This window comes from Oncorhynchus mykiss, chromosome 11 (assembly GCF_057628025.1).
Source record: "Oncorhynchus mykiss isolate SJ-2025 chromosome 11, ASM5762802v1, whole genome shotgun sequence".
Taxonomy (NCBI): domain Eukaryota; kingdom Metazoa; phylum Chordata; class Actinopteri; order Salmoniformes; family Salmonidae; genus Oncorhynchus; species Oncorhynchus mykiss.
This window is the reverse complement of record NC_143032.1, coordinates 64,005,708-64,020,715: the sequence shown is the minus strand read 5'-3', so window position 1 is coordinate 64,020,715 and position 15,008 is coordinate 64,005,708. Positions and strand designations below refer to the sequence as shown.

General features: G+C 49.2%; 1 protein-coding gene across 1 annotated transcript in view; it reads left to right on the top strand.

The window, feature by feature from the left end:
* LOC110536178 (single-stranded DNA-binding protein 2) overlaps positions 1–15,008 on the top strand; it is a 125,991-nt gene that overhangs the window by 101,776 nt on the left and 9,207 nt on the right. The window contains exon 5 of the mRNA XM_021621782.3: positions 697–786. Coding sequence (XP_021477457.1) covers positions 697–786 — 90 coding nt within the window. The remainder of the gene's footprint in view (positions 1–696; positions 787–15,008) is intronic.

The following is a 15,008-nucleotide window of genomic DNA, read 5'->3' as shown; positions in this document are numbered from 1 at the left end:
CACGTAAAAAAACAAAAAACTGCATAGTTTCCTAGGATTGCGAAGCGAGGCGGCCATCTCTGTCGGCACCGGAACATGATTCTGGTATAGGTAGTCATGTCCTGGATTATAGGTAGTCATGGGCTGGATTATAGGTAGTCATGTCCTGGAATATATGTAGTCATGGGCTGGATTATAGGTAGTCATGTCCTGGATTATAGGTAGTCATGGGCTGGATTATAGGTAGTCATGTCCTGGAATATAGGTAGTCATGGGCTGGATTATAGGTAGTCATGTCCTGGATTATAGGTAGTCATGGGCTGGATTATAGGTAGTCATGTCCTGAATTATAGGTAGACATTTCCTGAATTATAGGAAGTCATGTCCTGGATTATAGGTAGTCATGGGCTGGATTATAGGTAGTCATGTCCTGGAATATATGTAGTCATGGGCTGGATTATAGGTATTTATGGGCTGTATTATAGGTAGTCATGGGCTGGATTATAGGCAGTCAGTCAGCGGCTGGATTAGTTGTAGTCATGGGCTGGATTATAGGTAGTCATCGGCTGGATTATGGATTTTCCTAGGGTTCAGTGTCTCCTGGTGTTGGAATTTTGGATGTCTTTGGACCTTTTCTGCATGAGCGTGTTAACAGTTACCGCCTCACTGATACACCATCCTCATGACCTAACCTGACTTTGTGTGTGTGTCTTCCAGAGTGCAGCAGCAGCTCCCAGTCCCATACTTGGCAACCTTCCCCCAGGAGAGGGAATGCCAGTGGGACCCGTACCTCCAGGATTCTTCCAGGTACACACACACATACACACACACACATACAGTATATACAGTTGAAGTCGGAAGTTTACATACTCTTAGGTTGGAATCATTAAAACTCGATTTTCAACCACTCCACAAATTTATTGTCAACAAACTATGGTTTTGGCAAGTCGGTTAGGACATCTACTTTGTGCATGACACAAGTAATATTTCCAACAATTGTTTAGACAGATTATTTCACTTCTAATTCAATGTATCACATTTCCAGTGGGTCAGAAGTTTACATACACTAAGTTGAATGTGCCTTTAAACAACTTGATGATGTCATGGCTTTAGAAGCTTCTGATAAGCTAATTGACATCATTTGAGTCAATTGGAGATGTACCTGCGGATGTATTTCAAGGCCTACCTTCAAACTCTGTGCCTCTTTGCTTGACATCATGGGAAAATCAAAAGAAATCAGCCAAGACCTCAGAAACAAAATTGTAGACCTCCACAAGTCTGGTTCATCCTTGGGAGCAATTTCCAAATGCCTGAAGGTACCACGTTCATCTGTACAAACACTAGTACACAAGTATAAACTCCATGGGACCACGCAGCCGTCATACCGCTCAGGAAGGAGACGCGTTCTGTCTCCTAGAGATGAACATGCTTTGGTGCGAAAAGTGCAAATCAAGGACCTTGTGAAGATGCTGCATTGACGCTTTGCCTGTTTGATGGTTTGTCGGAGGGCATTGCGGGATTTCTTATAAGCTTCTGGGTTAGAGTCCCGCTCCTTGAAAGCGGCAGTGTTACGCACACCTCTATGAAGAGGGAACGCAACACCCTGCTACAACTAAACTCTCTGTGAAGTGAAAAAGGTATGGACTGTAGGTGCGAGTAAGAATGACAACAGACAGAATGTGGTACCGTTTACTAGGACTTTATTCCTTTACACGGTAATATGGGGAAAAGGGGCTGGACGGAACCAAAGCAAAGAAAGTAAATCTCAAAGCCCCCCCTCTCCTTATCTTACCTGCCTAACCACTTTTACCTAATTTAGCACCACCTGGTGCCCTAACCAAAATACAGGGGGTGGTCCGCCCAGGTCTTACCTAGTGTGCCTAGACAGTGAATATACAATGGCTATATGCATGCCCGCGGGCCTCTTGCCTAAGCACTCCCAAGGTGCCTTCCCCTTTCCCCCTGGGAACAAATGAAACAGATTATTAAACAATTTCACAAACAAACTAAGAAACAAAGTACATCAAATAAGCTATATCTGAGCAACAAACTCACAAAACATACCAACTTCCCAGCAATGAACTCCCATCAAAATCAACCTCTAGCAAAATCTCTCTGCAATGACCTCCAAGCAAATCTCTCTATCACAAACAATCGCTCTGCAATGACCTCAGCAAAATCTCTATCACAAACAATCACTTTGCAATGACCTCCCAGCAAATCTCTCTCAGTAATCCCTACCTCCAAAATCTCCCTCTCCTGAACAGAACACTGGCTTTTATATAGCTTCAGAATGAATGTAACTGGAGACAGCTGTGTCTTGACGAGGGGGCGGGGTCAGCTCTCCAATTAGCCCTGGAGTCGACCAATCAGCTGCTTGAGGGATTTCAGGAAGCCATTTCCTGAAATAAAACACATGCAAATACACAAACTACAACACAAACTGGGGAACGTAACACGCCCACCACAAAAATTGCAAACCTAGTTTTGCAATAACAAAAGCCATCGCTTCCCCAGTTAGTAAACCCGTGATAGAGCGTCAGCAACCACATTCGCCGAGCCCTTCACATAAGCTACAAAGTCTGATTCTTTTCCTCTACCTCGCTTAGATGACTGTATTGATAGAATTGGCTCTGCTGCTTACGTTAGTAAGTTAGATTTGCTAAAAGGTTATTGGCAGGTGCCTCTGACCTCTCGAGCTTCTGACATATCGGCTTTTGTTACGCCAGATAACTTTGTACAATACACTGTGATGCCCTTTGGCATGTGTAATGCACCTGCTACTTTTCAGCGGCTAGTTAACATTGTGTTTGCAGATCTGCCAAATTGTACTGCTTACCTTAACAGGCAGCTCTACCCTTTAGCTCAGTGCAGATGTTGCCTGTAATCCATGGCTTCTGGTTGAGGTATGCACATACAGTCACTGCGGGGACAGCAGAGAGGGGTTTTGATTAATCTGGCCCTTTGTACACCGGGCTATGGTCCATCATGTCATCGGGCAAAAGCGAAGAGGGAAGGCAGATAAAGAGTTTTTATCAAAATCAATCACTTTTGCATGTGAAAACACAGAATCCTACTCATTACAACAAATGCTTAATAACATCAGAGCCGATGAAGTCGTCGGACAGAGCTGGGCACCTGGCTCACGCCCGGGAGGCAGTCCGGTTCCAATGCAATCAACTTTCAGCAGGTGCAAAACACACCTACATGGGCACCCGGGCGAGATGAATTGTATCGCCTCAATGATTCTGATGATGTTTTACCTGGGTGCACCTGACTACTTTTTACTTGTTTACTGTCAAGTCTGGATTATTGTCTGATTCTAGCATTTGCACACTTGCAGTGCACAATTGAACTGAGGCTCTGTTTACATGTGTATTTGGGGTTCAACCATTGACTATATGCGGTTCATAATTAGCTTACTGTTCTTAACAAAGCAATTTGTTTTCTCGGCTATGGTTGGTGTTGTGGTCTTGATTGTTCTTAGCTGAGGAAATGTAACGTAGCTAAAAGCAGTGTTTGTCCTGTTTGGGGTCAACCATTGACTATGCGGTTCATAACTAGTTTCCCAAAGTTTGGTAGTTTTAAATTTAAAGTAACTAACGTTAGCTACTGTAGCCAGCTATGTTTAGTCTAAGAAAGTGTTTTATATTGTGATGCATGAACTGGTCAATCGCGTAGCTAATGTTAGTCTTACGTTGGCCAACATTACCTAGCTAACGTTAACTGGCTATCATAGCAGCCAAGGACTTTCGCTATCTTATTTGTTCATATTTGTTTGTGCTCTGATGACACGCAAGTGTCTAGGTCCTTTTATATTTTTAAGGGATGAAATAAAAGTGTTAAACATGAGACCATTTGCTTTTGAAACATGATAGTGCATGATCATCTCTGTTTTGTAATTAGTCAATGACCATTTCATTTGGATCCAAACGGAGAGGAAAGCATGTGGCAGAGGAGCTAGACGTCAACTAATGGATAGATCAACATTACTCCTTAGAGGTGTGTAATGGTACTGCTCCCTAGAGGGGTGTGGTATGGTACTGCTCCCTAGGGGTGTGGTATGGTACTGCTCCTTAGGGGTGTGGTATGGTACTGCTCCCTAAGGGTGTGTAATGGTACTGCTCCCTAGGGGTGTGTTATTGTACTGCTCCCTAGGGGTGTGTTATGGTACTGCTCCCTAGAGGTGTGTAATGGTACTGCTCCCTAGGGGTGTGGTATGGTACTGCTCCCTAGGGGTGTGTTATGGTACCTGCTCCCTAGGGGTGTGGTATGGTACTGCTCCCTAGGGTTGTGGTATGGTACTGCTCCCTAGGGGTGTGTTATGGTACTGCTCCCTAAGGGTGTGGTATGGTACTGCTCCCTAGGGGTGTGTTATGGTACTGCTCCCTAGGGGTGTGGTATGGTACTGCTCCCTAGGGGTGTGGTATGGTACTCCTCCCTAGGGGTGTGTAATGGTACTGCTCCCTAGGGGTGTGTTATTGTACTGCTCCCTAGGCGTGTGTTATGGTACTGCTCCCTGGGGGGTGTTATGGTACTGCTCCCTAGGGGTGTGGTATGGTACTGCTCCCTAGAGGTGTGTTATTGTACTGCTCCCTAGGGGTGTGTTATGGTACTGCTCCCTAGGGGTGTGTTATGGTACTGCTCCCTAGAGGTGTGTAATGGTACTGCTCCCTAGAGGTGTGTAATGGTACTGCTCCCTAGGGGTGTGGTATGGTACTGCTCCCTAGAGGTGTGTAATGGTACTGCTCCCTAGGGGTGTGTTATGGTACTGCTCCCTAGGGGGTGTGTAATGGTACTGCTCCCTAGGGGTGTGTTATGATACTGCTCACTAGGGATGTGTTATGATACTGCTTCCTATTGGTGTGTTATGGTACTGCTCCCTAGGGATGTGTAATGGTACTGCTCCCTAGGGGTGTGTTATGGTACTGCTCCCAAGGGGTGTGTTATGGTACTGCTCCCTAGGGGTGTGGTATGGTACTGCTCCCTAGGGGTGTGTTATGATACTGCTCCCTAGGGGTGTGTTATGGTACTGCTCCCTAGGGGTGTGTAATGGTACTGCTCCCTAGTGGTGTGTAATGGCACTGCTCCCTAGGGGTGTGTTATGATACTGCTCCCTAGGGGTGTGTTATGATACTGCTCCCTAGGGGTGTGTTATGGTACTGCTCCCTAGGGGTGTGGTATGGTACTGCTCCCTAGAGGTGTGTTATTGTACTGCTCCCTAGGGGTGTGTTATGGTACTGCTCCCTAGGGGTGTGGTATGGTACTGCTCCCTAGGGGTGTGTTATGGTACTGCTCCCTAGGGGTGTGTTATGATACTGCTCCCTAGGGGTGTGGTATGGTACTGCTCCCTAGGGGTGTGGTATGGTACTCCTCCCTAGGGGTGTGTAATGGTACTGCTCCCTAGGGGTGTGTTATTGTACTGCTCCCTAGGCGTGTGTTATGGTACTGCTCCCTAGGGGTGTGTTATGGTACTGCTCCCTAGGGGTGTGGTATGGTACTGCTCCCTAGAGGTGTGTTATTGTACTGCTCCCTAGGGGTGTGTTATGGTACTGCTCCCTAGGGGTGTGTTATGGTACTGCTCCCTAGAGGTGTGTAATGGTACTGCTCCCTAGAGGTGTGTAATGGTACTGCTCCCTAGGGGTGTGGTATGGTACTGCTCCCTAGGGGTGTGTTATGATACTGCTCCCTAGGGGTGTGTTATGGTACTGCTCCCTAGGGGTGTGTAATGGTACTGCTCCCTAGTGGTGTGTAATGGCACTGCTCCCTAGGGGTGTGTTATGATACTGCTCCCTAGGGGTGTGTTATGATACTGCTCCCTAGGGGTGTGTTATGGTACTGCTCCCTAGGGGTGTGGTATGGTACTGCTCCCTAGAGGTGTGTTATTGTACTGCTCCCTAGGGGTGTGTTATGGTACTGCTCCCTAGGGGTGTGTTATGGTACTGCTCCCTAGGGGTGTGGTATGGTACTGCTCCCTAGGGGTGTGTTATGGTACTGCTCCCTAGGGGTGTGTTATGATACTGCTCCCTAGGGGTGTGGTATGGTACTGCTCCCTAGGGGTGTGGTTTGGTACTCCTCCCTAGGGGTGTGTAATGGTACTGCTCCCTAGGAGTGTGTTATTGTACTGCTCCCTAGGCGTGTGTTATGGTACTGCTCCCTAGGGGTGTGTTATGGTACTGCTCCCAAGGGGTGTGTTATGGTACTGCTCCCTAGGGGTGTGGTATGGTACTGCTCCCTAGGGGTGTGTTATGGTACTGCTCCCTAGGGGTGTGTTATGATACTGCTCCCTAGGGGTGTGTTATGGTACTGCTCCCTAGGGGTGTGTAATGGTACTGCTCCCTAGTGGTGTGTAATGGCACTGCTCCCTAGGGGTGTGTTATGATACTGCTCCCTAGGGGTGTGTTATGATACTGCTCCCTAGGGGTGTGTTATGGTACTGCTCCCTAGGGGTGTGGTATGGTACTGCTCCCTAGAGGTGTGTTATTGTACTGCTCCCTAGGGGTGTGTTATGGTACTGCTCCCTAGGGGTGTGTTATGGTACTGCTCCCTAGAGGTGTGTAATGGTACTGCTCCCTAGAGGTGTGTAATGGTACTGCTCCCTAGGGGTGCTGTATGGTACTGCTCCCTAGAGGTGTGTAATGGTACTGCTCCCTAGGGGTGTGTTATGGTACTGCTCCCTAGGGGGTGTGTAATGGTACTGCTCCCTAGGGGTGTGTTATGATACTGCTCACTAGGGATGTGTTATGATACTGCTCCCTATTGGTGTGTTATGGTACTGCTCCCTAGGGATGTGTAATGGTACTGCTCCCTAGGGGTGTGTTATGGTACTGCTCCCAAGGGGTGTGTTATGGTACTGCTCCCTAGGGGTGTGGTATGGTACTGCTCCCTAGGGGTGTGTTATGGTACTGCTCCCTAGGGGTGTGTTATGATACTGCTCCCTAGGGGTGTGTTATGGTACTGCTCCCTAGGGGTGTGTAATGGTACTGCTCCCTAGTGGTGTGTAATGGCACTGCTCCCTAGGGGTGTGTTATGATACTGCTCCCTAGGGGTGTGTTATGATACTGCTCCCTAGGGGTGTGTTATGATACTGCTCCCTAGGGGTGTGTTATGGTACTGCTCCCTGGGGGTGTGTTATGGTAACTGCTCCCTAGGAGTGTGTTATGATACTGCTCCCTAGGGGTGTGTTATGATACTGCTCCCTAGGGGTGTGTTATGGTACTGCTCCCTAGGGGTGTGTAATGGTACTGCTCCCTAGTGGTGTGTAATGGCACTGCTCCCTAGGGGTGTGTTATGATACTGCTCCCTAGGGGTGTGTTATGATACTGCTCCCTAGGGGTGTGTTATGGTACTGCTCCCTAGGGGTGTGGTATGGTACTGCTCCCTAGAGGTGTGTTATTGTACTGCTCCCTAGGGGTGTGTTATGGTACTGCTCCCTAGGGGTGTGTTATGGTACTGCTCCCTAGGGGTGTGGTATGGTACTGCTCCCTAGGGGTGTGTTATGGTACTGCTCCCTAGGGGTGTGTTATGATACTGCTCCCTAGGGGTGTGGTATGGTACTGCTCCCTAGGGGTGTGGTTTGGTACTCCTCCCTAGGGGTGTGTAATGGTACTGCTCCCTAGGAGTGTGTTATTGTACTGCTCCCTAGGCGTGTGTTATGGTACTGCTCCCTAGGGGTGTGTTATGGTACTGCTCCCAAGGGGTGTGTTATGGTACTGCTCCCTAGGGGTGTGGTATGGTACTGCTCCCTAGGGGTGTGTTATGGTACTGCTCCCTAGGGGTGTGTTATGATACTGCTCCCTAGGGGTGTGTTATGGTACTGCTCCCTAGGGGTGTGTAATGGTACTGCTCCCTAGTGGTGTGTAATGGCACTGCTCCCTAGGGGTGTGTTATGATACTGCTCCCTAGGGGTGTGTTATGATACTGCTCCCTAGGGGTGTGTTATGGTACTGCTCCCTAGGGGTGTGGTATGGTACTGCTCCCTAGAGGTGTGTTATTGTACTGCTCCCTAGGGGTGTGTTATGGTACTGCTCCCTAGGGGTGTGTTATGGTACTGCTCCCTAGAGGTGTGTAATGGTACTGCTCCCTAGAGGTGTGTAATGGTACTGCTCCCTAGGGGTGCTGTATGGTACTGCTCCCTAGAGGTGTGTAATGGTACTGCTCCCTAGGGGTGTGTTATGGTACTGCTCCCTAGGGGGTGTGTAATGGTACTGCTCCCTAGGGGTGTGTTATGATACTGCTCACTAGGGATGTGTTATGATACTGCTCCCTATTGGTGTGTTATGGTACTGCTCCCTAGGGATGTGTAATGGTACTGCTCCCTAGGGGTGTGTTATGGTACTGCTCCCAAGGGGTGTGTTATGGTACTGCTCCCTAGGGGTGTGGTATGGTACTGCTCCCTAGGGGTGTGTTATGGTACTGCTCCCTAGGGGTGTGTTATGATACTGCTCCCTAGGGGTGTGTTATGGTACTGCTCCCTAGGGGTGTGTAATGGTACTGCTCCCTAGTGGTGTGTAATGGCACTGCTCCCTAGGGGTGTGTTATGATACTGCTCCCTAGGGGTGTGTTATGATACTGCTCCCTAGGGGTGTGTTATGATACTGCTCCCTAGGGGTGTGTTATGGTACTGCTCCCTGGGGGTGTGTTATGGTAACTGCTCCCTAGGAGTGTGTTATGATACTGCTCCCTAGGGGTGTGTTATGATACTGCTCCCTAGGGGTGTGTTATGGTACTGCTCCCTAGGGGTGTGGTATGGTACTGCTCCCTAGAGGTGTGTTATTGTACTGCTCCCTAGGGGTGTGTTATGGTACTGCTCCCTAGGGGTGTGTTATGGTACTGCTCCCTAGAGGTGTGTAATGGTACTGCTCCCTAGAGGTGTGTAATGGTACTGCTCTCTAGGGGTGCTGTATGGTACTGCTCCCTAGAGGTGTGTAATGGTACTGCTCCCTAGGGGTGTGTTATGGTACTGCTCCCTAGGGGGTGTGTAATGGTACTGCTCCCTAGGGGTGTGTTATGATACTGCTCACTAGGGATGTGTTATGATACTGCTCCCTATTGGTGTGTTATGGTACTGCTCCCTAGGGATGTGTAATGGTACTGCTCCCTAGGGGTGTGTTATGGTACTGCTCCCAAGGGGTGTGTTATGGTACTGCTCCCTAGGGGTGTGGTATGGTACTGCTCCCTAGGGGTGTGTTATGGTACTGCTCCCTAGGGGTGTGTTATGATACTGCTCCCTAGGGGTGTGTTATGGTACTGCTCCCTAGGGGTGTGTAATGGTACTGCTCCCTAGTGGTGTGTAATGGCACTGCTCCCTAGGGGTGTGTTATGATACTGCTCCCTAGGGGTGTGTTATGATACTGCTCCCTAGGGGTGTGTTATGGTACTGCTCCCTAGGGGTGTGTTATGGTACTGCTCCCTGGGGGTGTGTTATGGTAACTGCTCCCTAGGAGTGTGTTTTGGTAACTGCTCCCTAGGGGTGTGTTATGGTACTGCTCCCTAGGGGTGTGTTATGGTACTGCTCCCTAGGGGTGTGTTATGGTACTGCTCCCTAGAGGTGTGTAATGGTACTGCTCCCTAGAGGTGTGTTATGGTACTGCTCCCTAGGGGTGTGTTATGGTACTGCTCCCTAGTGGTGTGGTATGGTACTGCTCCCTAGGGGTGTGTTATGGTACTGCTCCCTAGGGGTGTGTTATGGTACTGCTCCCTAGGGGTGTGTTATGGTACTGCTCCCTAGAGGTGTGTAATGGTACTGCTCCCTAGAGGTGTGTAATGGTACTGCTCCCTAGGGGTGTTTTATGGTACTGCTCCCTAGAGGTGTGTAATGGTACTGCTCCCTAGGGGTGTGTAATGGTACTGCTCCCTAGGGGTGTGTTATGATACAGCTCCCTAGGGGTGTGTTATGATACAGCTCCCTAGGGGTGTGTTATGATACTGCTCCCTAGGGGTGTGTTATGGTACTGCTCCCTATTGGTATGTTATGGTACTGCTCCCTAGGGGTGTGTTATGGTACTGCTCCCTAGGGGTGTGTTATGGTACTGCTCCCTATGGGTGTGTTATGGTACTGCTCCCTAGGGGTGTGTTATGGTACTGCTCCCTAGAGGTGTGTTATGGTACTGCTCTCTAGGAGTGTGTTATTGTACTGCTCCCTAGGGGTGTGGTATGGTACTGCTCCCTAGTGGTGTGTAATGGTACTGCTCCCTAGGGGTGTGTTATGATACTGCTCCCTAGGGGTGTGTTATGATACTGCTCCCTAAGGCTGTGTTATGGTACTGCTCCTTAGGGGTGTGTTATGGTACTGCTCCCTATGGGTGTGTTATGGTACTGCTCCCTAGGGGTGTGTTATGGTACTGCTCCCTAGAGGTGTGTTATGGTACTGCTCCCTAGGAGTGTGTTATTGTACTGCTCCCTATGGGTGTGGTATGGTACTGCTCCCTAGTGGTGTGTAATGGTACTGCTCCCTAGGGGTGTGTTATGATACTGCTCCCTAGGGGTGTGTTATGATACTGCTCCCTAAGGCTGTGTTATGGTACTGCTCCTTAGGGGTGTGTTATGGTACTGCTCCCTAGGGGTGTGTTATGGTACTGCTCCCTAGGGGTGTGTTATGGTACTGCTCCCTATGGGTGTGTTATGGTACTGCTCCCTAGGGGTGTGTTATGGTACTGCTCCCTAGGGGTGTGTTATGGTACTGCTCCCTAGAGGTGTGTAATGGTACTCCTCCCTAGAGGTGTGTTATGGTACTGCTCCCTATGGGTGTGTTATGGTACTGCTCCCTATGGGTTTGTTATGGTACTGCTCCCTAGGGGTGTGTTATGGTACTGCTCCCTAGAGGTGTGTAAAGGTACTGCTCCCTAGAGGTGTGTTATGGTACTGCTCCCTAGGGGTGTGGTATGGTACTGCTCCCTAGGGTTGTGTTAGGTTACTGCTCCCTAGAGGTGTGTTATGGTACTGCTCCCTATGGGCGTGTTATGGTACTGCTCCCTAGAGGTGTGTAATGGTACTGCTCCCTAGGGTTGTGTTATGGTACTGCTCCCTAGAGGTGTGGTATGGTACTGCTCTCTAGAGGTGTGTAATGGTATTGCTCCCTAGGGGTGTGTTTTGGTACTGCTCCCTAGGGGTGTGGTATGGTACTGCTCCCTAGGGGTGTGTTATGGTACTGCTCCCTAGGGGTGTGGTATGGTACTGCTCCCTAGAGGTGTGTTATTGTACTGCTCCCTAGGAGTGTGTTATGGTACTGCTCCCTAGGGGTGTGTTATGGTACTGCTCCCTAGAGGTGTGTAATGGTACTGCTCCCTTGGTGTGTGGTATGGTACTGCTCCCTAGAGGTGTGTTATTGTACTGCTCCCTAGGGGTGTTTTATGGTACTGCTCCCTAGAGGTGTGTAATGGTACTGCTCCCTAGGGGTGTGTAATGGTAATGCTCCCTAGGGGTGTGTTATGATACAGCTCCCTAGGGGTGTGTTATGATACTGCTCCCTAGGGGTGTTTTATGGTACTTCTCCCTATTGGTATGTTATGGTACTGCTCCCTAGGGGTGTGTTATGGTACTGCTCCCTAGGGGTGTGTTATGGTACTGCTCCCTAGGGGTGTGTTATGGTACTGCTCCCTAGAGGTGTGTTATGGTACTGCTCCCTAGGGGTGTGTTATTGTACTGCTCCCTAGGGGTGTGTAATGGTACTGCTCCCTATGGGTGTGGTATGGTACTGCTCCCTAGGGGTGTGTTATGGTACTGCTCCCTAGGGGTGTGTTATGGTACTGCTCCCTAGGGTGTGTTATGGTACTGCTCCCTATGGGTGTGTTATGGTACTGCTCCCTAGGGGTGTGTTATGGTACTGCTCCCTAGGGGCGTGTTATGGTACTGCTCCCTATTGGCGTGTTATGGTACTGCTCCCTATTGGTATGTTATGGTACTGCTCCCTAGGGGTGTGTTATGGTACTGCTCCCTAGGGGTGTGTTATGGTACTGCTCCCTAGGGGTGTGGTATGGTACTGCTCCCTAGTGGTGTGTAATGGTACTGCTCCCTAGGGGTGTGTTATGATACTGCTCCCTAAGGGTGTGTTATGATACTGCTCCCTAAGGGTGTGTTATGGTACTGCTCCCTAGGGGTGTGTTATGGTACTGCTCCCTAGAGGTGTGTAATGGTACTCCTCCCTAGAGGTGTGTTATGGTACTGCTCCCTAGGGGTGTGTTATGGTACTGCTCCCTATGGGTGTGTTATGGTACTGCTCCCTATGGGTGTGTTATGGTACTGCTCCCTAGGGGTGTGTTATGGTACTGCTCACTAGAGGTGTGTAAAGGTACTGCTCCCTAGAGGTGTGTTATGGTACTGCTCCCTAGGGGTGTGGTATGGTACTGCTCCCTAGAGGTGTGTAATGGTACTGCTCCCTAGGGGTGTGTTATGGTACTGCTCCCTAGGGGGTGTGTAATGGTACTGCTCCCTAGAGGTGTGTTATGGTACTGCTCCCTAGAGGTGTGTTATGGTACTGCTCCCTAGAGGTGTGTTATGGTACTGCTCCCTATGGGTGTGGTATGGTACTGCTCCCTAGTGGTGTGTAATGGTACTGCTCCCTAGGGGTGTGTTATGATACTGCTCCCTAAGGGTGTGTTATGATACTGCTCCCTAAGGGTGTGTTATGGTACTGCTCCTTAGGGTGTGTTATGGTACTGCTCCCTAGGGGTGTGGTATGGTACTGCTCTCTAGGGGTGTGTTATGGTACTGCTCCCTAGGGGTGTGTTATGATACTGCTCCCTAGGGGTGTGTTATGGTACTGCCCCTATGGGTGTGGTATGGTACTGCTCCCTAGTGGTGTGTAATGGTACTGCTCCCTAGGGGTGTGTTATGATACTGCTCCCTAGGGGTGTGTTATGATACTGCTCCCTAGGGGTGTGTTATGATACTGCTCCCTAAGGGTGTGTTATGGTACTGCTCCTTAGGGGTGTGTTATGGTACTGCTCCCTAGGGGTGTGTTATGGTACTGCTCCCTATGGGTGTGTTATGGTACTGCTCCCTAGGGGTGTGTTATGGTACTGCTCCCTAGGGGTGTGTTATGGTACTGCTCCCTAGAGGTGTGTAATGGTACTGCTCCCTAGAGGTGTGTTATGGTACTGCTCCCTAGGGGTGTGTTATGGTACTGCTCCCTATGGGTGTGTTATGGTACTGCTCCCTATGGGTGTGTTATGGTACTGCTCCCTAGGGGTGTGTTATGGTACTGCTCCCTAGAGGTGTGTAAAGGTACTGCTCCCTAGAGGTGTGTTATGGTACTGCTCCCTAGGGGTGTGGTATGGTACTGCTCCCTAGAGGTGTGTAATGGTACTGCTCCCTAGGGGTGTGTTATGGTACTGCTCCCTAGGGGGTGTGTAATGGTACTGCTCCCTAGAGGTGTGTTATGGTACTGCTCCCTAGAGGTGTGTTATGGTACTGCTCCCTAGAGGTGTGTAATGGTACTGCTCCCTAGGGTTGAGTTATGGTACTGCTCCCTAGAGGTGTGGTATGGTACTGCTCGCTAGAGGTGTGTAATGGTACTGCTCCCTATGGGTGTGTTATGGTACTGCTCCCTATGGGTATGTTATGGTACTGCTCCCTAGGGGTGTGTAATGGTACTGCTCCCTAGAGGTGTGTTATGGTACTGCTCCCTAGGGGTGTGTTATGGTACTGCTCCCTAGGGGTGTGTTATGGTACTGCTCCCTAGGGGTGTGTTATGATACTGCTCCCTAGGGGTGTGTTATGGTACTGCTCCCTATGGTGTGTTATGGTACTGCTCCCTAGTGTTGTGTAATGATACTGCTCCCTAGGGGTGTGTTATTATACTGCTCCCTAGGGGTGTGTTATGGTACTGCTCCCTAGGGGTGTGTTATGATACTGCTCCCTAGGGGTGTGTTATGGTACTGCTCCCTATGGGTGTGGTATGGTACTGCTCCCTAGTGGTGTGTAATGGTACTGCTCCCTAGGGGTGTGTTATGATACTGCTCCCTAGGGGTGTGTTATGATACTGCTCCCTAGGGGTGTGTTATGGTACTGCTCCTTAGGGGTGTGTTATGGTACTGCTCCCTAGGGGTGTGTTATGGTACTGCTCCCTAGGGGTGTGGTATGGTACTGCTCCCTAGGGGTGTGTTATGGTACTGCTCCCTAGAGGTGTGTAATGGCACTCCTCCCTAGAGGTGTGTTATGGTACTGCTCCCTAGGAGTGTGTTATGGTACTGCTCCCTAGAGGTGTGTTATGGTACTGCTCCCTAGGGGTGTGGTATGGTACTGCTCCCTAGGGGTGTGTTATGGTACTGCTCCCTGTAGCTCACATCATTGGCTGGATTTGGGTTAGTTTGAATTGAACCCAACATTTATGTGACCGTTTATTGTGTGTGGTGTGGACATTGGATAGCAGGCACACACAATAGCAAAATGATATTTCACACACAGTTCACACACATTTTAGTCCTACAGGAAACACTGATAGTTTCAAACATATACACAGAGTTAGTCATGGAAGTTCTGGAAGTGACCAGGGCCGTGCACAGAGCTTTGGACAGATGAAAGGGAGTTAGTTAAACGTTGCCTGTCTTTGCTAGAACCACTACCGGGGTGGGCTATATCAGCTGATTATTTAGAATGTAGGTTATTAATTAGCTAGTTAGCAAGGCTAATCTGTTAAAATAAGTAAACTAGTGTTTACTTGATTTGAATTTGTTCTGCTGGTTACAAACAGTCAAACTGCAGATGCCCCCTTCCCTGTCCCTGACTGTCAGATAACACATGCTAGCAACAGCAAAGTAAACCGCCAGTAGGTGGCTTGTGCATGCAGGATGAGCGCAGCAGCTTATGGGCACCGCCGCACTTGCGGGGGCAGATCGGGCGGAGGAGGGTATTTTTTAAAGATTCATTAGAACATTCTGAGAAATGTTCTAGATTGATGGACAAGTTGTTACATCTAAAGTTACAATAGAGAAAGAGACTAATAATAAAATAAAAAGTAATCAGTACAAAAGGGCACTTTTTTCATAGGCGGGCAAAGGACAGGTGCACCAGCACGCCTAGGGTCCTAT